The sequence below is a fragment of the Miscanthus floridulus genome, chromosome 12 (genome assembly GCF_019320115.1).
Source record: "Miscanthus floridulus cultivar M001 chromosome 12, ASM1932011v1, whole genome shotgun sequence".
In the NCBI taxonomy this organism is placed as follows: Eukaryota; Viridiplantae; Streptophyta; class Magnoliopsida; order Poales; family Poaceae; genus Miscanthus; species Miscanthus floridulus.
This window is the reverse complement of record NC_089591.1, coordinates 84,918,527-84,937,535: the sequence shown is the minus strand read 5'-3', so window position 1 is coordinate 84,937,535 and position 19,009 is coordinate 84,918,527. Positions and strand designations below refer to the sequence as shown.

The following is a 19,009-nucleotide window of genomic DNA, read 5'->3' as shown; positions in this document are numbered from 1 at the left end:
GTTGTCTTTGATATATCTTGTGATCTAATCTTAATCTGATGATAGCCTAAATAGAGGTCAATCTTGGAGAACACCTTGGCACCAGCTAGCTGATCGAGCAAAGTATCTATACGGAGCAAAGGATACTTGTTCTTAATGGTTACCGCATTAAGATGGTGGTAATCCACACACATCCGAAGAGTGCAATCCTTCTTCTTCACAAAAATGGCTAGACAACCCCATGCTGAAGAGCTAGGATGGATGAAGCCATTTTCTAGCAATTCTTCCAACTATTTCTTCATTTCAGCCAATTCTTTTGGAGTCATGCGGTACGAGCGTCAGGAGATAGGAGCAGTGCCAGGCTCTAGCTCAATGGAGCACTCCACATCTCTGTTTGGTGGCAACCTAGGTAGATCTTCAGGAAAAATATCCTGGTACTCACATACTACCGGAATAGAGGTAAGATCAGGAGAGGCTTCAGCATGAGCAGCAACAGATAAGGCTGGATCTAAGGGAACGAGAAGAGACATCCTATCCTCAGAAGAAGGAAGCCGTAACTTGATAATTCTCTTCTTCCAATCCAAGACTACCCCATATACACGTAACCAGTTCATTTCTAGAATTGCATCAATGCCCTGCCCATGCAGTATCATGAACTAGAGACGGTAAGTATGAGTGGCTAATACCAAGCTCACTATATATGTCCGAGTATTAACGCACATCTGTGCACCTAGATTACTAATTCTATAGGCAAATAGTATAGCCATAAGAGGTATATTGTGCTGGTGTGCAAAATCCATGCTCATGAATGAATGTGATGCACCAGAATCAAATAACACATAAGCTGGATGGGAATCAATGGTGAACATACCAGCCATCACCGGTTCATTTTGCAATATTTGCTCAGCCTCCATGAAATTCACCTGTCTAGATCGGCTGACTGGCACTTTCTTCTTGATCACTGTCCGCTTGACTAGTATGGAGTTAGCCGATGGTTGAGCAGACTAGGCTGACTGGTTTTACGGACACTCTCGGACATAGTGGCCATCCTTGCCACATTTGAAACAAGCACCCGGCTTGTTTCCCTGTCCTAGACGAGGTGGGACCTGCTGTCCTTGGGGCTGCTGATGTTGCACCTGCTGAGTAGGTGCACGGGTACTGCGTGGAAGGAGCCTAAAAAGTCTACTGAGACTGTCGAAACGAATGTCTACCTGAAGATTGATAGGGCACCCACCGACCATGTAGACGTCAGCAGGGACAGCTTCACGTCGCGGCCCTGTCCGTCACTGGCGCCATGCGCAGGCTCGTCTCCTGGTCATGGCGCTCCACTCCATCCTGGCGAACGTCATGGCGAACTGACGTGCCTGTTAGTGTTCATATGAGGGTTAGGCAGAACAGCACATCGTGTCCTCTTAGCACACCATCCAAGCCAGACGCGCAATATTAGAAATTTACTTGTTGGTGGCAACTCGAAACACCGACAGTAATGCATTCTAAATACCCAAATATTGAACCAAGAAAACTGCATAGGAATGAAGTGTTTTGCTGCATTAGATCACAATGAAACCCAATGGTTCTCTCAAAAGTGAGAAAAAGGAAATGATATCTAATAGTATGTTATAACGCTAGCTAACACATGAAACCAACGTGTTGGAACTTAATTTCATGACTCAGAAGCATTTTACTAAAAGAATGGAGCACTGAATATAAGCATTATATACATTATAAACAACCAGGCGCTCGTTTTTAGGCTGCCAAAAACTGCTTTAACATGCTATATATGGCAACCCAGAGTAGACTGCAAAATTGCTTGACATTCTGACAGGCAAATATGTACGTCAAATGAGTAAGCTATCTTAAGACAGTGTGTACCCAACTTTGTTCATCAAGCAGCAGCATAAGCAAGAGCACCAGTACCAAGTTCGTACTAATAGTAATGGTGGGATAACCTACTCTTTCAGAGGCTAGACTTTGCATGAGCTGTGAGACTTGGTCTTGTTCTGCAAAAGAAGGAAAACAGAATTTGGCACAAAGATGATAAATAAATTAAAATTTCCTTGTTGTGGTTAAGAATGAAGATATTGAAAAAGAAACAATTATAGGAATATAGAAGAATAAGCAACAAGCCAAAAGAACCACCTCTGGATGCATGTTCCTGCTTGGTCTTGTAAGATTCATAGAGCGCAAGGGAGAAATCAGCAATGACATCTTTGAGCACAGATGCAGCAACTCTATCGAGAGAGATAGTGATGCGAGGTAGTCCCTTTGCCTTGGTAGCCACAAGCTCAGCGGTATCAGGACCTGCATACAACATCATGTTCGTGTAGAGGTAGGCAAAGACTTTTAGGTTCAGGCGTTTAGCCAGGCAGGGTAGTGAAGTGTAGGAGTAGGATGGAGAAGATATGAACTGAATACCTCGGGCGGTGGCAGGGAAGAGGAGCTGTGCTAGGCGAGGGAGTGGAGGTCGGTGGCGATGATGCGGAGGCCACCATGGGAGTGGGAGCGGAAGAGCACGAGTCAACGCAGGAGAGCATCTGCTTCGTTGTCGGATTTCTCCGGCTTGGCCTCGCCGAAGATGGCGGCCAACCTCATCTCATCGTCATCGCCACCGGCAGGAATGAAGGAGAGAAGGCGCTGTTAACGTATTACGTGACTTGCCTTTGAAAGCGTAAAGACGTGGGGACGCCTCTCCACCTGTCCCTCTAACTCCCTGTCGTCTCTTTCTCGCTTTGGTCCTCTTCCTCAATTCTGGTGGGAAGGAACGATGGCCTCCGACTACTACGATTCCAAGTTGTTGGAGACGGCGAGGCGGCTGCTGGAGGTGACCTCCATAACTAAGGCAGAGGTGGAGGCGGAGCAACTGCCCAGACTGCTCTCGGGGTTCTACGACGCCTTCGTCCTTAGGGGAATCCGCGTCGTCCAGGTCCTCCAGCTCGGCACACTCCTCTGCCATTTCACTGTCCCCTCTAGACTACTGGTCACCCACCTTGCCCCCCAGTCGAGTTGTGTCATCTGATTCCAGATCCCTTAGACCGAATGGTTCTCGATGTAGAATTCAGGCGGCTTCCTACACGATGGTGCAACCGCCTCCCTAGTCGATTTGGTTGCCTCCGCCGCCTTTGCCACTGCCGGTCTCTGCACCAGGGGCTCGCCCCTTGAGATGAACATATCCTACCTTGATGCTGCTTTTGCTGATGTGAGTAACCTTGATCCCTGTGACTACTGCTGCTACTGCTACTGCTACATACTAGTACTACAGTATCAGACGCGACATAATATGTATGCCATCTATGATCTATACGACCATATTGTTCATTGGTTGCACACTCTTGAAGGAATTTTCACTCCTCCACAAATTACTACGATGTAGTATAGGATAAGTGGCTGACACTTGAGACTTGACAAATTACCCGATTGGTATAATTGGCTGCAACAAGATGAACACAACACAAGAGGCTCATCTAATCTTTGATGAAATGAGACACATGCCTTGTCCTGCCAGTTAGCCAGTGAGCCTAATAGCATGGTCTGGCATTCACACTTGGTAGGCGATGTCGATGAATAAGCAGGATTGTGTTATGTACCAATGTCATCACACCATTGTGATTTGGGAATAAGCACGTTTCCGGTTTCTCTTATATTGGCAGCATGATGATTATCATGAGATGGGTGGATTCAAACATTTTTGTTACGAATCGTCATTGTATGTGTAATCATGATCGCACCTCCTCGATTCACAGCTTCATAGTAGCAGTGTTCTAGTGCTAAAGCTAGATTGTGTCAAGTTGTTTCCCTTTTACCTCTTTTCGATTGGTATGTAGACGACGAGCAAGCCAGATTATTAATTGAGTAAATAATCGGTCTTCACTTATGAAGTTGATTTGCTATGGATGATGATGATGGTGTTTTCGGATTTAGGGACTGATGCTGACACTGATAGGCATGAGATGCTTGGTTTCGTGTAGGAAGAGATTGATATCGAAGCGAAGGTTCTACGCGCTGGCAAGGTAGTAGGGGTGGTCGTTGTGGAACTGAAGAAGAAATCTAGCAAAATCATCGCTCAAGCTCGCTACTCCAAGTACCTTGGTGGAGCATATAGTAAACTCTGATCTGACTGAATCGAGGTGGCCTTGTGCTGTGGCAGCATGTTGTAATCTGCTGGGTTTTTTTTCTTCTTCCCTACTGGTGCTTATATTCTCACGATGCTGCCCTGAGCATATGGTATGGTAGTAGACTAGTAGGGTGTGGTGTGCTTGGACAAGTGTTACAACTGTGTATATGTGACAGAAAATAGCCTCATTTCTATTTCTTTGTGCCGTGCAGATGGTATTCAGTATTATTACTCCCTCGATGAGACCATCAGCTAGTTATTGTGTTTATTGTGAACTCCTACCTCTTACAGTGGACCATCTGTTATCTCTTCTGATCCACTAGAAATGAAGGTGAATCATCGTTAGCCTGCTGGCTACACAAACATCTCTTCTGTTTTGGCAACTGCTGACTGACTACACAAACTAATAAATCAATAATAACCCGGCCAAATCAAATCTGGACAGTAGACACAAATTTGGCAATGATTCAGTAGACACCACGACTCCACGATTGAAACAGATAGTTTCGCTGGAGGTTTAATTTCAATTTACTTTTGGAAAAGAAAAAACGAGGAAAAAGAAAAAGGTTATTTGGATTCATGCCATTATAATGTTCGATATTTGGAGAAACGTCATTACTATTCGTCTATTTTGAAGCATGCCATTATAATTTTTCGTTTTCCACAAATATGCCACATAATACATATGGACACGGCCTGGGCCCAGCTGCAGGAGTATACGAAGACGTATACTTCATCACAACCTCTCTGCTTTGTCACCGACACGCGGGCCCCACATGTCATCTTCTTCTTCCTTCCCCCTCATCTTCCCTTGCTGAGCGCGTCGATGGCGATGGCAAGAAGCAGCAGCTCGCGGTCTGGGCGACTCGCACCTCTCCTGCTTGCGAGCTCACCCGCCCGTAGCAGCCGCTCCCGCTCGCCCGGCCACAGCTCTGTGTCGTTCAGCAAAACATCCAAGTTCGGTTTGGCGTTCATATCCCGGCGATGGAGTTCTAGTCGGTAGGGCGTAGGAGGCGCGCCGCTGGTATGCTGGCGCAGCCTGGCGAGCACGGCCTACACAGGTAGCAGCTAGTGCGCTCCTCGGATAGGGTTGAGCGGTGGCGCTGTGGTTGGATCCTGTGGCACTGGTCGGAGTCAAGGCGACGCGGGCATCCATGGCGGCCGGCAACTCAAGTACAGAGTCGTCCATGGTGCCTGCTTGGCCTCACCCTCTACCGCTCCATCCTCTTCCTGCTCTGCTGCTCAATGCCGCTCTTGGGGCGGACACCGCGGCGTCAGCGTCCAACACCTCCCGCACCGACGCCATGGCCCGCGGCCCCTCGCGCCTAGCAGCGGGCGTCGCCGCTCTTGCTCACGAGCCTGACCGGTCGTTTCAGCTGCTCGCGCGCGCGCTCGCGAACCTGGCCTCCCACAATGCCATGGCCGAAGGGAGCTCTGGCTAGGCCTCTCCTCGATGCCGGCAACCATGGCCCGCGACCGCTCGCGCCTCTCCGCCGGTGCCGCGGCTCCCGCTCGCAAGCTCGGACACCTGCTGCAGCAGCTCTTCCTCGCGCTCACGAGCCCGGCCTCCTGCACCGACGCCATGGCCGGCGGGAGCTCCGGCTAGGCCTCTCCCAGACGGTGGCAGACATGGCCCGCGACCGCTCGCGCCTCGCCACCGGCGCCCCCGCTCCCGCTCGCGCGCTAGGACGCCCGCTGCAGCAGCTCGCCCTCACGCTCGCGAGCTCGGCCGCGTGCTCCGTGCGCCGCCCAGTTCGCCCGCTCTGCGTCGGGCGCGAGCTCTGTGCGCCGCGTCCTCCGCACGCCGCCCAGCCCGCGAGCTCCGCTCGGCCGCGTGCTGCTGCTTCTTCTCGCCATCGCCATCGACGCACTCAGCAATGGGAGATGAGGAGAGAAGGGAGAAGAAGATGACATGTAGAGCCCGCGTGTCAGTGTCAGGGGAGAGAGGCTGTGATGAAGTATACGTCTTCGTATACGCCTGTAGCTGGGTCCAGGCCATGTCCATATGTATTCTATGACATATTTGTGGAAATAAAAAATTATAATGACATGTTTCAAAATAGAAGAATAATAATGACGTTTATAACGGAAAAAAAAAGGAAAAGAAGGAACTTTAGGACGGGAGTGGAAAGAGGAAAAGCCATTCCTCTCGCCGGCTCGCCGCGGCCGCGCCACCAGACCGACCACCGGCCGGCTTCCCCCGCCCCCCGGCGAGGAGAGGAGACAAGCCGACAAGGCAAAGTACGGTACCCAACCGCCGCCCAGCCGCACCTCCAAGGATAGGGCGGGAGAGGGGGATCTCGCTTTCACTTCGTTGCCGCATGCGCACCGCCCCTCCTCATGACACCACCTAGGGGCTAGGGCACCGCCAGCCCCCTTCTCGTCGTCCTCCCCGCGGTAACTCTGGTGAGCATCATAGCCTCATCGGGCCCGCCCTATGGATGTAACTTCGACCACTGCCGCCTCCGCCTCCGCCTCAGGCGGGGGGAGGTGGTACACGGGCATGTCGGCGGATAACATCAAGGGCCTGGTGCTCGCGCTCTCCTCCAGCCTCTTCATCGGCGCCAGCTTCATCATCAAGAAGAAGGGACTCAAGAAGGCCGCATCCTCCGGCGTCAGGGCGGGTACGCTTTCTCTTTTCCCCTCCCCTGTTCGTACGCCGTGCGCTTGCCTGCTTCTTCAATGCGTCACGGAGAATTGCCCAATTGTCTTCACTCTGTTGTTCACCATAGAACGGATACCAGATTCATTCTCCTGACGCCCATTCCCGAGTTAACATGTTTGACCTCATTACCTATATGAACTGAACTCAGCCCATACATGCCTGACTCGTTAATCACCATTGATATCTATAACTATTGTTGATGAAAGCATATTTCATTTTCAATATTTTTCATGTTATATGTTTATGTAACAGCTGCAGTTGGAGTTCAACTGCTTCAATGGTTAACTGACTAAAGCTTACTGAATTTGTGCTACTCCAAAATATCACACCTTTCCCTAGCAAACTACTTTGTTGGTTAAGTGTTGCATTGCATTGCAGGTAAGTAACGTGTGATCTGACTTAAAAATTTCAGTGTCTGATACTCACGTACATGACACCTCTGACTTACGCCCAAAATCGAGAAGACTTATGTCATGTTGTATCTCCAACCCCCCTCCTCCTCCTCCTACAGGAGTTTGTATCGCAATTTTCAGCCTCATTTTGTACTCTTTCCCTGAGGTGTCTGTCTGTGTCACTTATACTACCAAACTGCAGTATTAATGTTCCATGTTATGACAGGGATTGGTGGTTATTCTTATTTATATGAGCCTCTTTGGTGGATTGGCATGATAACAAGTAAGCGCTTGCCTCTTCTTTTTCTTCTGTTTCATTCTAATAGATAATAGATAGATAGCTTATTGACATAGTCTCTCTTTTGGGAAATTCTTTGGCAGTGATTGTTGGAGAAGTTGCAAATTTCGCAGCCTATGCATTTGCTCCGGCTATTTTGGTCACTCCTCTTGGTGCTCTTAGCATTATTATCAGGCATGAGTTCTCAGTCATGGAACTGTATGCATTGCCTTACTGCAACCTTTTATTCATTTTATCACTAATCTGGAGCTAGCTTCTGTTCTGCAGCGCTGTGCTTGCACATGTAATGCTGCGGGAGAAGCTGCACATATTCGGAATTCTTAGATGTGTCCTATGTGTTGTGGGATCCACCACAATAGTCCTTCATGCTCCACCAGAGCGTGAAATTGAGTCGGTGACAGAAGTGTGGGATCTGGCTACGGAACCAGGTATTTGCTATTGCCCATTGTTTTGTATCTGCTTAATTGCCTACATTGTTCTTGAATAATTACACCACACCACCAAGTCATGATCACTTGATGTTGTTTTTCAGCCTTCATGTGTTATGCAGCAGTGGTAATTGCTATAGCTGCCATACTTGTTTATCGGTTTGTCCCACTTTATGGGCAGACACATGTCATGGTCTACATAGGTGTTTGCTCTCTTGTTGGTTCCATCTCGGTATGCATTCTTTTGATATAGCATGCGTTTATGATCTCCTGTTGTGTGTTTTATTACAAAGTCGTTGGCCTAACTATGCAGGTCATGAGCGTGAAAGCTCTCGGCATAGCATTGAAGCTGACCTTTTCAGGAATGAACCAGCTTATATACCCACAGACATGGGCTTTTACTCTGGTTGTCATCTCATGTATCATTACCCAGATGAATTACTTGAACAAGGTATTCTGATTTTTTGAAAGCGAAATTAAAGTCTTCCCTGTGTTCTTGGATTAATTCCTTTGTATAATCTTATCTTCTGGAATTCCTTTCCTGTATAGACATTGTACAGTTATTTTCTTCTTTTCTCCTTGCCTGTATTCTGATTTTTGAAACCCCTGCTGTTTTTGCTAAAAAAAGGTATTTTGATTTCTACCATCTGAACCAATTGTTGTTATCTTCTTTCCTTGATCTAGCAAAGCATCATAATACAAGGGTGACTAGGATTCTAGAAGTTAACTGGGCAAAAAAAGAGGAGATTGGCATAAGGGCATATGACTCATTCATTTATTTATCTTGTTATTTTCTAGTCCAGCAGGACTAGTAGTCCCCAGATGTTGGGAACTACGATAGATTTGATACCTTAGGGAAATGAAGTGTGAATTTTCTGGTAAAATTGGTGATATGATTGGATGGTTAAAGCTTTAGTTAGCACTATATAGAGCCAAGTTCAATTCATTAACCACGACATCAGCCTTGCCTGACCAATGAAGCATTATATTTTCCTAAAACAAATGGTGATGGTGATTCCTTTTCCTCCTTGTACGCAGGCACTTGACACGTTTAATACAGCAGTTGTGTCACCCATTTATTATACCATGTTCACATCTTTAACTATCTTGGCAAGTGTCATCATGTTCAAGGTATGTGTTTCAATTGCTGTAGCTTATCTTTTCAGCTTCATGCTTTGGTTGTGAAATTTGAGCAGGGCACTAGATAGTGATTCAGCCAGTGTTCCTATCCAATTTCAAATATAAATTTATGAGTTTTCCTCGGATTGCATTAAAGTAAACTATATAAGAAATGGTATGAGCCTGAGCTTCAGGCATAGCCTGTGAATACTTCTGGAGTAGATAGTACTCAGCAGACGAGACCACTTAGTTCCATTTTGTATCTGTGTGCAGGACTGGGACAGGCAAAATCCTACACAAATTGTGACTGAGATGTGTGGCTTTGTTACGATCCTTTCTGGAACTTTTCTTCTACATAAAACAAAAGACATGGCTGATGGTGGTACAAATTTCTCGTCATACCAACTTTTCTATGTTCCTTTGTGGGTTCCATGTTCTGAGATTATTATTTTTCATGTGTCAATGTAGGGCTTTCGACCTCATCCTCCTTCCGGCTTCCTACATCTTCTTCAGTGCGATTCTCAAAGCAAACAGACGAAGATGGTGAAGGAATTCCTCTAAGATCGTCCGAATCATTCCGGTCACTACATTAATGTATGTTTGCTAATCATTAATTTGCACGAGTTAGGGGGTGGGTATATATAGATAATACCCATGAGCTTGTACTAAGGGTACGATGTAGGGACCCTCTTTTGCTTTTTTTTTCCTTGGCAGATTTGTATGTATGCCCAACATCTTGTCGAACTTACAATATATTTTCTCAGTGGTTAGCACTCGAGTGGAAATCTGTTGCTAGTGTTGCTATGCGGTCTGGTGGAATTTATCACCATGTTTTTTTATAGGAATTATCAGCATGTTCCTACTGTACCTAGTACCTACATTAGTGGTCTCAGCTCTTGCACTGTGCTAAAGCTAGAACCGTACGTTGGCAGTCCTGATGGAAGGAAACGCCCAATTTGTTGAGGGGCATCATTTGTTCGAATAAAGCGTGTTAAAGACGCGTAATTTATGACTGCTGCGGCATGCAAACAGGCAATGTCACGAGCAACACAGATTTACTGAAAAATGCACGCAAGTCTGGAACAAGAACACAATCATGTTCAAATTTCTGATGCAAATTGTGTTCGACATTTAGCGTCGCTAACGATAAGCTTCATCACCTAAGGTAATCACAAGCTCAACACACGAACAGCCTGAGGCGGCCTGAGGGCTCGTGCCAACTGCGACTGCGAGCGGCAGAGGTAACCTCTAGTTCCCACGGGTGGGAGAAAGGCGATCATATACAACAGCAGCGCTACATCATTACTCGGAGGGCTAGTTCTGGCACAAGTTGACAAGATAGCAGCCTGGCTCCACCCTAGCACAACTCTAACTACGATTATGAGGCGACATCAGCTTCTGAGTGGAACCTCTTCACTTCAGTTACTGGAAAGAGGATCTTGTAAAGGACGTCATGTACCTTCCAACGATGTTGGCAATGGGAAGAGGCCCCCTGTAACCAAAAGCACCACAGATATATTACCACTATTAGTGCCCAGACAAATGGCAACAAAAAACAAGCTGCAAGTCAGCCATACAAGGACAAGTCAACTGCCAATAGGGAACAGCAAACGCTACTGTTCAACTCCGAGCAATTTGGAAATCACTCAGTATGGTGCTGATGCTTATATCAATCTATATCCAAACCCAGTTGCCTCCAAAGCATGTACGGGAGCAAGACCTCACAGCTATAACGCTTAGCAAGAGATTTTCTCAATGACTGTAGTAGTTTGTAGTCTCAAGTCTCTAGCTGAACAATGAATTATATCTACTGCTATAGGGCTTGAGCTAGTGCAGAGGCGTAAGCGTATTTCTTACCAGGCACGAGAATCACAGCTGTTATTTCGGTTGTCACCCATGACGAATACATGGCCTTCAGGAAGGCGCTGCAGGAGTATGAATACTTTCAGTTGAGGATCCAGGTATCCAGCCAATAAGGATAGATGGAAGGAAGAGATCATCCACCATCTGAGGCCCATTGATTACAACGAGGCACTCAAGAAGTCAACAGCATGGAGCAGCCAGTCCACTTTTGATCATCTTCTTGTGGAGAATGAAAATTCTCTCGTCACGTCTGTTAACCATTTTGTTAACAGAAGTTTAAAATCTCTGGACCTGGCAATATCAACTCCTCAATGTTGTTCAAGGAGACAATGTTCACAGATTAGAGATGCATGCACAAACCATTGCTTCCATTGTGTACAACGCATGGGTTGCTGTGTAATGCTCCTTCAGTGCAATACCATTTACAATAAGCTGCCCTTGTCGAACCTATACACAGGTCAATGTAAGAGGATGCTGGGTGACTCCACTGTGTCTTGCTATGGCAAATGACCATACCGGAATAGAACAAATGTAGTGATGCAGTTTACCTCAATGAAATCTCCAGGTGTTGCCAATACTCTCTTAATAAAGACAACATCCTTATTGACACCATAATCCTGAAATTGGAAGCTGCACATTTTCAGGGTGGACAATGCGAGGATCTGATTGAGAAGTGGAGGGGCAGAAGGAAGAAGGCAAACCTGTACGGCAGAAGGCACTTTGAAAAACACTATATCCCCAATAGATGGCCTCCGGAACAAGTATGTAACCTGGAAAATGGTATGGAGCCTGTTATTTAAGGTCAATGAATAACAATGTGATGAGATTTGAAGCTGTCGGTTTAGTAAAGTTTCCTTTATTTTTTTAGCCTACCTACTATGAAAAAAAGGGATTATGACCGAGTGAGAAGCAGTCAAAGAAAGCAGGAGGCTAGGACAGCAATTGAGACTTGTTAGGTTAATTTTTGTGCGGTCAGAATAAGATGCATTATTGTATCGGGAGCGTGGATCCAAGATTTTTGTTGGTCAAATGTGTGTGATGGTTCTTAGGCAGGCTAGTTACAGGTACTTGTGGTATCGGGCAGCGTGGATCTACTACCAACCTAAGTATCCATGTATATAGTGCTATAAGGAAGAACAGGATGAGTAACGCGCGCATTGTCTTATTGTACTAGCAAATAAAAATAATGATCTTAATAAAGGAAAGGAAATTAAAGTGAGTGAGGGGAGCGGGGGAAAAAAAGAGAGGGGGGATTGACCTTCTCGGCGACGGCTCGGTCGCCTGGGCGGAGCGTTGGCGCCATGGAGGAGGAGGCGATGTAGCGGACCTCGGCTAGAGCGGCGGAGAAGAGCAGCAGCACGAAGAGAAGCTTGAAGCGGTCGGATGCGGGCGTCCGGAGGCGCTGGAGCGAGGGGAGCCAGTGGTGCCAAGAGGCGAAGAGCTCGTGGCAGGGCAGCCAGGTGGCGGCTCCCCCCGTCGGCGAAACGAGGCCCCGCAGAATACGGGCGGAGCTGCATTGGGGCCAGGATGGGCCCTGGCCCCCCTTGCCTCCATGTTTTCTTGAAGGAGCCCATATTATATTCAGCTCTGCCTTCTTGCGTCCGCGAGGCGCGAGCGGCGAGTCTGCGAGTCAGCACTTCACGGCCTCAGCGGTGACCGACGAGCCGGCGGTAGGCGAGGCCTGGACGGCCGGCCGTCGACCAACAGCTAGCGTCAGCTCCGTCCCCCACACAGCACAGCAGTCCTCCTTTGCATCTGCCTTCTCCCTCTTGCTCTGCGTACAGGCTTGAGGCCTACAGCCATACAGTACGTTTGATTTCTTATTGATTCTTTTTTTTTTTTTTTTTGCTTCTAGATACTATATAAGTGGCTGATTGAGTGATATTTTGTACTCAATTGAGATCTGTTATTTTTTTAGAGAATTTTAGATGCTTGGCTATTTGATTTGCCCTAAACCAGTAATCCCCAAATTGCATAATGCATAACATTTGCAGATCTGCTAGTTTGGTAGAGTTGCATTTAACAACTCTTTTGTAATTTTGTAGGTACAAATGGGCAAAGAGAACCCCATTTATTCATTTTTTTAAAAGAGAAGTGATGAACCTATTGTGGAGCAACCTCTGTCACCAGCCCCCTTAGTTGAATTACAACAAAGGCAAGATGAAGAACATGCAGATGAAACTGAACCTGTTGTATTTCGAGGAATTGAATTCCTACAGCGAGATCCAGCATTACGTCCACAAATTTGGGAGTATCCAAGTAACCAGCAAGATGAAGTACAACGGGCATACTTTGAAGTTAGGTCCAATGCAGCCCAAACTGAAGAAGTATAAGGGTTTTGGACCACAAGGACATAATCGTCGTTTCCAGTTCAATTGGTTCAGTGAATTTCCATCTTGGTTGGAGTACTCCGAGAGCAATGGTCGCGCATATTGTCTTCTTTGCTTTGTGTGCCTTAAAAATATAAGGAAAAGAAGTGGTTTCGATGTCTTCACAACACAAGGTTTCAACAACTATAAGAAAGTCCATGATGGCAAAAATTGTGCGTTCTTGGTTCATATAGGATCTGATCCTTGCTCAACACACAACAATGCAGTTACAGAACGTCAAAATCTTTTGAATCAGCCAAATCATATAGATAATATTATGGAGGTGGTAAGCGATCGGGAGAAAGAAAGAAACCGTCTAAGGCTGAAAACATCTATTGCAGCTGTCAAGTGGTTAACATTTCAATCTTGTTCTTTTAGAGGCCATGACGAGATACCTCAGTCCAAAAATAGAGGAAATTTTTGTTGAAATAGTACAACTTCTTGCTGAATTTAATCCTGAAATTGCAAGTGTTGTGTTAGAGAATGCTCCACAGAATGCCAATTACACTTCACCTGATATTCAAAAGGAAATCTTGAGTGTTTTTGCAATGAATGTCAGGAAACATATCCGTGAGGAAATTGGGGATGCAAAGTTCTCTATTCTGGTGGATAAAACATGTGATGTTGCAGAAAGAGAGCAAATGGCACTTGTTTTCAGATTTGTTGATAGCCATGGTGTTTTACAAGAGCCGTTCTTTGACTTGATACATGTGAAGAATACAAAGGCAATGACACTAAAAAAGGAATTGTCTAAAGTATTGTCAAGCTATGCCTTTGATGTTCAGAACCTTCGAGGCCAAGGTTATGATGGTGCTGGCAACATGAAGGGAGAGCTAAATGGATTACAAGCACTTTTTCTTAAAAGAATGTCCTTACGCATATTATGTGCATTGCTATGCCCATCGTTTACAGCTTGCTCTTGTCGCCGCATCAAAGGATGTGGTTCCTGTGACCCAATTTTTTCAGAAATTGATCTTTATTGTAAACATAGTTGACTCATCATCAAAGCGTCATGACGAGCTCTATGATGCACAAATGGATGAACTTGCACGCTTGCTAGCTATTGATGAGATTGAGACAGGACAAGGAGCAAATCAAATCCGCTCTTTGAAACGTCCAGGAGAGACTAGATGGGGCTCACACTTAGGTTCTATTTCCAGCCTGATATGTTCAATCCAGTAAGCTTAGTTCTACAAAATTTAGCTGCTGATTCATCAGTCGGAGCAAACCGTGCTGATGGAGATACTGCTTTCAGCTACCTGGCATCATTTGAATTTGTATTTATCCTATTGATGATGAGACAAATAATGGAGATCACTGAACAACTTGGTCAAGCTGTACAAAAAAAACACAGGACATAGTAAATGTTGTTCGCCTTGTGCAATCAACAAAAATTCTTCTTCAAGAAATGAGATCAGATGATGGCTGGGAAACTTTTATTTGCAAGGTTATCGAGTTTTGTGTGGATCATGAAATTAACATTCCAGACATGGAAGGAACATACATTTTGCATGGTGGCTGTGCTCGTCGTCAACCAAATCACTTTACAAATGAACAATATTTTCGAGTGGAGATATTTCGAGCAACAATTGACACTCAGTTGGCTGAATTAAACTTGAAGTTCAATGAGAAAGTGATGGATCTTTTGTCTGTGTGTTACACTAATACCAACAAACAGATTTGCATCTTTCAATGCTAGCGAGGTATGCAAAATGGTTGAGAAGTACTACCCAACAGATTTCAACCAACAAGAAAGGCTTGAATTAGAAACCCAGCTCAACCATTTTGTTATTGATGCTTCTAGCAGTGAAGAATTGAAAAATATCACAACCATAGCTGAGCTATGTCGATGCCTTGTTGACACAGGACGTAATGTGACTCATAACCTGATTGATAGATTGCTTCGGTTGCTTCGTACTCTCCCTGTTTCAACAGCTAGTGCTGAGCGTGTCTTTTCTATATTGAAGATCATTAAAACAAGGTTGCGCAACAAGATGGAAGACGAATTTCTTGCTAACAGCCTGCTAGCACACATAGAAGGTGAAATTGCAAGATGCTACAGTGATGAAGACATAATTTCTGTTTTTCAAGATTTAAAGAAAAGGAGAGTGGACTTTTGACAAACGATAGTTCTATCTGTATGTTACATGTATTTGGGGGGGGGGGGGGGGGGGGGGGGGGGGGGTTGGTGTATATATATGTGATGATATTCATGGACAAAATAGATCACATAGTCAACTGTATTTTGTTTAGTGTGGTCTGATTATATAAGTAGTAAGATTAATTTCTCCGCTACCTATGTACTTATGGATTTAATTGGCAATTTAGCCCCCCCTATGTTTTGTTTCTGGCTCCGCCACTGCGGCAGAAGGCCACCCACGGCCATGGATGGTGCCCTGGAGAGGGGCGCGATGACCTCCCTCTTTCACCGCACTGGACGGACGGACAGTCAGCGGCTGCGCTGGTGGTGGAATGGTGGCTAGTGCAGAGAGAGAGGTCAGGTCATTTTATTGCCTCTGCCTCTGCTGGTGGGGGTCCCGGTCCCGTCGCGTGCTCTCTCACTGCCCTGTGCGACACACGGTTCGCCCGGTCGCCGCCCCGTCTCAGCTCAAACTCCAAAGCCACAATCGGACCGACGGCGGTTTCGATTCGACAACGGTCCGACCCATGCCTTTTGTCCAATGTCCATGTCCTGCGATGTGGCCCGGCCCATCCAACTACCAAAAACCGTATTGTGTTATTGTCAGGCTTAATGCAGTTCTGTTTATTATATTATCAAAAAAAAAAAGAGAGAAGGAAAATAGAAAAGTGATGCCACAACAGCGATACAACTATTAGTTCAATCAAGGGGAAAAAATGTCAACCAAATCTTAGTACTATGATATATCATCCATCTACAAAACATTCGTCACCAAATCAAATGTACCGGAATGCCGCTGCAACTCAACAGCAGACACTACAAGTAATCGAGCACAACTCAATCAACACAGCTAAAAGCCTGAGTGCCACAGCTCGATACATAATACATCTGTTGCGCCTAGAGTGCCCACCTAAAATCTATACAAAGTTTCACACGAATCACAGGCACATCCCAGCCCAGCTTCACAGAATCACAGGTCTACATGCCGACGCTGGGATCCTTCTTCCTCCTGCTCCGTGAATGACTTGATATGAGGAGCATCAGGCTCGACTCCTCGCTGCGGTAGAGAAAGCCTCGAAATGACGAGCCGTGCCACATTCTCTGCTGCCACGGCGCCCGTCTCTATGGCGCTCGCGGCGCTCTCAAAGGTGTTCACGTAGTACAGCTGCTTCCCGTCCAACACTATCGGGCCAAACTCTTCTGGGGCTTCGTAGTGTGGGTAAGCAGCCCAATTTATCCGGATCGTCTCTTTCCTCGCGCTGCTCTCCAACAAATACAACAGCACATATTAACTTACCAACCTCATCTCATCTGGGCGACTAACTCAATATAATCAAACTGCTACGTACCTGAAGATCTGATCCAGTAAACCATCATCCAGCTTTGCACGTGAGAACATCTTGTAGGCCATGTCATCTTCGCTGTACCTCTTCAGAACTGAGATGCACGAGAAAGGGATATCAGGGAGCTCTAGTGTACCAATTAGCTCTGGAACGTTTGATGCTGAGTTTACACCAAAATATCCCTGCAACCATAGATAGAATACAGCAAAAGGCAAGTGCCTTGTCATCAGTAAGTCGCCCCAACCAAGGAAGCGTCAAAGAGGCTTTCATCAGTAACAAGCTCACAGGCTATCAGTTACTCGCCACTCGTTCATTTTGCTGTGTGTTGATGCTAGGATCTACAAAAGGAATGGCAATAGATAGGTAGGTATGCAGTATGCTACCATAACACTTACAGGGTTCAATAGGCCTCTGACAAAGGTGGCATGTGTGTGCTGCATCTTCCTCGGCGGAATGGAGATTGGAGGGCTAAACGTGATGTTCACCTCGTCAAGTGGTGTTGCCACCACAGTCACCGTACAGTTGTATTCGCTCCCAGTATTAGATCTCAGAACATAGTAATCCCCAGCATCAGTGATCGACTCTATGCCTTCTTGAAGATGCAAGGTGGCATTAGAGGTCTTGAGCAATCCAGCAGCTAGCTGCCAGTTGCCCCCTTTGACAGCCCATAATCCTGACTCAGATCCAGCTAAAGACACGGCGCCAGCCAGGCCACTTATGTGTGTGCTTTGGCCATAGTTGATCCTCGTGATAACCTGTGAGGGAAAGAATACATTGATTATACTTATCAGAAAGAGATGACGCATTTTGGGGGGAAACTACATCAAATGGAATTTCACTGGTAAAAAACAGTACAGAGAGCATCTTCCAGAAGAAACCATGAGCCAATTAGTATCGTCACTGTCTAGTACCAAGGAAGTTAATTTAGCTCAAATTCCACTAAACCATGGAAGCATAGATGGCATATGGCTTGAGAGGAGGAAAGACAATACAGTGTCAGGGATTGAGGAGAAGCATACAGTGACAAGCTCTGCTATTGTTTGGGTGTTGAGGCCGGCATCGAGCAGCTCCTCCTCAAGGGTCCTGCGGGTGAGGCCATAGAGACCAGTCCATTGGAGCATCTCCTCAACCGTGGCAAAGACAGGGCGAGACTCCAAGCCGTTGTAGAAGAGCATAAACCGTTGCAGCATTTCCTGCATTCAGTTTTTTAATTAATAGTAACTATAATAACTGATCAGCATACCGCACCAGGCTGACCAAGTGCAAATCTGTGCATCCTAGACACGAGTGGGGGAAGAATAATTACGGTAGAGAAGGAAGAATTAACCTGGACAAACTTGTCCATCTTGAGCAGGGACAGACCATATCGCCTGAGCAGCAGCAGCGAGTTGAGGAGGCTGTGCAGCTTGAGACGCCACCAGGAGCTGCCGGTCGGCGGTGGGCGGAGCGTCTGAAAGATGAAGCTTTTGCCGTCCCAGATCCCTAGCCAATCGTCGTCGCCGCCGACCTTGGCGGCGAGGCCCAGGAGGTCGGCGAAGCGGCGCGCGTGGAGGTTGCGGGGGTGGATTATGGAGCCCCCGGCCTCGAAGCTGTCGCCCGCGAGAGTGACGGTACCGAGGCGGCCGCCCACCTTTTGACGGCGCTCGAAGACGCGCAGCTGCGCTCCAGCGAGGGAGGTGGTGTAGTTGGTGAGGAAGAAGGCGGTGGAGGCGCCGGAGATGCCACCGCCGACGATGCAGATGTCGGCGTCGGCGGATGCGTGGGGGAGGGGGAGCACTGGCAGAAGCACCAAGAGGGAGAGGAAGAGGGGCAGCATCGAGTCCGATTCCAACCCGATTCGATGCGATGGAGACTGGAGGGGATGAGAGTTGTTGGAGAAGACGAGGATTGATGAGCGAGTCGATGGTCAGCGGAACGGAGCGTTGACAAACCAAACCAAACAGCGGCACACACATGGTTTAGGTTCGTTGTTAGCTTGATGATCCTAGGATCGTGTGCGTTGGCAACGGAAAAAAATTATTAAGATAATTCAAGCTTAAATATGTGTTATATTTTATTAAAAATACTTTAAACGTGGTGTTCGAACAATGTAAAATTTTAGAAAATATTTGTTATTTCATTCATGAGTATTCTCTCGAAGCAAAAATCAAAGTGGGAGGGTTCATAACCATATGGTAAATATCCATATATTATTAGATATTATCTTTCCCCAAAAAACTACTCAGATTAAACAAGATTGATATAATCAAATTTTATTAGTATTTATTTGTTATACAGTAACCAATATTGTACTTACTAAAAA

At 46.3% G+C, this 19,009-nt stretch overlaps 6 protein-coding genes across 7 annotated transcripts in view; 3 read left to right on the top strand and 3 right to left on the bottom strand.

Annotated features, from left to right (window-relative positions):
* The window catches only part of LOC136496294 (uncharacterized), a gene marked incomplete at its 5' end in the record, with an annotated part of 74,400 nt that extends 71,904 nt beyond the window's left edge, over positions 1-2,496 (bottom strand). Inside the window, 3 exons of the mRNA XM_066491942.1 lie at positions 1,933-1,979; positions 2,119-2,378; positions 2,426-2,496. Of these exons, the coding sequence (XP_066348039.1) occupies positions 1,933-1,979; positions 2,119-2,378; positions 2,426-2,496 (378 nt within the window). The remainder of the gene's footprint in view (positions 1-1,932; positions 1,980-2,118; positions 2,379-2,425) is intronic.
* Positions 2,497-2,743: 247 nt separating this feature from the next.
* Positions 2,744-4,272, top strand: LOC136495262 (uncharacterized). Its single transcript, XM_066491234.1, has 3 exons — positions 2,744-2,956; positions 3,032-3,175; positions 3,945-4,272. Exons 1-3 carry the CDS (start codon positions 2,744-2,746, stop codon positions 4,086-4,088), a joined length of 501 nt encoding a protein of 166 aa, XP_066347331.1. The 3' UTR covers positions 4,089-4,272.
* Positions 4,273-6,204: 1,932 nt separating this feature from the next.
* On the top strand, positions 6,205-9,770 carry LOC136498147 (probable magnesium transporter NIPA4). 2 transcript variants are annotated; one of them, XM_066494102.1, is made up of 9 exons: positions 6,205-6,714; positions 7,374-7,430; positions 7,529-7,619; positions 7,713-7,873; positions 7,978-8,105; positions 8,187-8,324; positions 8,912-9,004; positions 9,266-9,371; positions 9,461-9,770. In XM_066494102.1, exons 1-9 carry the CDS (start codon positions 6,528-6,530, stop codon positions 9,583-9,585), a joined length of 1,086 nt encoding a protein of 361 aa, XP_066350199.1. In that variant the 5' UTR covers positions 6,205-6,527; the 3' UTR covers positions 9,586-9,770. The 2 variants fall into 2 exon arrangements, with proteins under 2 accessions (XP_066350199.1, XP_066350198.1); XM_066494101.1 differs by having other exon boundaries at positions 9,266-9,374.
* Positions 9,771-10,070: 300 nt separating this feature from the next.
* On the bottom strand, positions 10,071-12,926 carry LOC136496293 (uncharacterized). The gene is made up of 7 exons (XM_066491941.1): positions 12,905-12,926; positions 12,114-12,478; positions 11,557-11,625; positions 11,404-11,472; positions 11,216-11,302; positions 10,850-10,917; positions 10,071-10,484 (listed from the first exon to the last, which is right to left on the bottom strand). Exons 1-7 carry the CDS (start codon positions 12,924-12,926, stop codon positions 10,415-10,417), a joined length of 750 nt encoding a protein of 249 aa, XP_066348038.1. The 3' UTR covers positions 10,071-10,414.
* Positions 12,927-13,607: 681 nt separating this feature from the next.
* Positions 13,608-15,344, top strand: LOC136496292 (uncharacterized). The gene is made up of 2 exons (XM_066491940.1): positions 13,608-14,092; positions 14,903-15,344. Exons 1-2 carry the CDS (start codon positions 13,608-13,610, stop codon positions 15,342-15,344), a joined length of 927 nt encoding a protein of 308 aa, XP_066348037.1.
* A 730-nt stretch (positions 15,345-16,074) lies between these two features.
* On the bottom strand, positions 16,075-18,612 carry LOC136496750 (farnesylcysteine lyase). The gene is made up of 5 exons (XM_066492511.1): positions 18,035-18,612; positions 17,727-17,900; positions 17,103-17,462; positions 16,714-16,889; positions 16,075-16,623 (listed from the first exon to the last, which is right to left on the bottom strand). Exons 1-5 carry the CDS (start codon positions 18,521-18,523, stop codon positions 16,335-16,337), a joined length of 1,488 nt encoding a protein of 495 aa, XP_066348608.1. The 5' UTR covers positions 18,524-18,612; the 3' UTR covers positions 16,075-16,334.
* Between the last annotated feature and the right edge of the window lie 397 nt (positions 18,613-19,009).